Source organism: Drosophila ananassae, chromosome XR (assembly GCF_017639315.1).
Source record: "Drosophila ananassae strain 14024-0371.13 chromosome XR, ASM1763931v2, whole genome shotgun sequence".
NCBI classification, from domain to species: Eukaryota; Metazoa; Arthropoda; class Insecta; order Diptera; family Drosophilidae; genus Drosophila; species Drosophila ananassae.
The window spans coordinates 10,054,575-10,055,825 of NC_057932.1; the positions used below are offsets into that span (position 1 = coordinate 10,054,575).

At 43.1% G+C, this 1,251-nt stretch overlaps 1 protein-coding gene across 1 annotated transcript; it reads left to right on the forward strand.

Moving 5' to 3' along the window:
• Positions 1 to 305: 305 nt before the first annotated feature.
• On the forward strand, positions 306 to 989 carry LOC123257672. The gene has a single exon (XM_044717495.1). It carries the CDS (start codon positions 306 to 308, stop codon positions 987 to 989), a length of 684 nt encoding a protein of 227 aa, XP_044573430.1.
• The last annotated feature ends 262 nt before the right edge of the window (positions 990 to 1,251 follow it).

The window sequence follows — 1,251 nt, forward strand, 5'->3', positions numbered from 1 at the left end:
AGCAACGAATAAATACTTCTTCGCCATGGTATCTAAAATCCCTTTGGGCATACCAAAAGACTATTCGCTACAAGAAGCTTCACTCTTTAAGAAATCATCCTAATATTGGCAACATATACATTCAACCAAACCTTTGTATCCACACTATTCATGCAGTTATCTTTAATAAATATTAATAGTTATTAACCAACGTGGTTATATTTATTTGGAGCATATAAGTCTCCATAATTGGTGACCCTCGCCAACTAGAACAATTTCCAAATCACATCAAAGTCTTGAGTACATACACACAAGTATTTCACAACATGGCCGAAAACGAAGACTTCGCTGACGCTCAAGACGCTGCACAATTCACTAGCACAGCCATGATCCAATCCGTATTTGGAAAGATGCCGTTCCCAAATTTACAATCAATCACAAACATAGAAATGTTCTTCACGAAATTAGAAAGTTGGTTTGCACTACAAGGACTTGGTGCACGAAAAGAACAAGAAAAGTTCGCTGCAGTCATCGCCTACGCAGACCCCAAATACCTGGAACAAGTACACGATCTTGTGAACAATCCACCCGAAACAGCCCCTTATTCCACCTTAAAGGAAGCGATCCTTTCAAAGTTTACTGACTCGGAAATGGTACGTTTGGACAGACTTGCAACTGGAATGCAGCTCGGCGACAGCCGCCCAAGCCACTTACTCTGCCAACTGCAGCAAACCAAGGCAACCTGCGACGAATTAGTCGTACGACGCTACTGGATCAAACGTTTGCCTCCTCCCGTGATTGTCGGCATGATAGGAAGCTCACCGCAGACCAAACTCTCACAACTTGCAAAAGCAGCCGATGCAGTTATGGATTCCTTAAACGACGATGCGGCTGACCACGTATATGCTTTTTCAAAAAACAAACAACAGCAGTCTCATCAAGAAGAACGCATCATAGCGCTGACTAAACGACTCGACGATAACGACAAGGCTCTGCAGCAGAGTTACTAAATCACAATCAAACGCGTGGCAGAAATAATCAGCGACCCCAAAATTATTACCGCAACAATGCACTTTCTAACGATAGATCGTCCTAACAACTGTGTTGGTACCACAAGAAGTACGGCAGAGATGCACAGCGTTGCAGCCAACCATGCTCCTTTACAGCGTTCAACGAGGACGACCAAAAAAATTAAATGCAACCGTCAGAGGATCAGGAGGTAGCCTTGACGGATTAAGTAATTTCGCCTCTTCTTATCATCAAGCATTTCAA

Bases quoted from the DNA above. Each gene is read 5' to 3' on its own strand.
- LOC123257672 (XM_044717495.1), top strand. From the start codon at position 306: ATGGCCGAAAACGAAGACTTCGCTGACGCTCAAGACGCTGCACAATTC.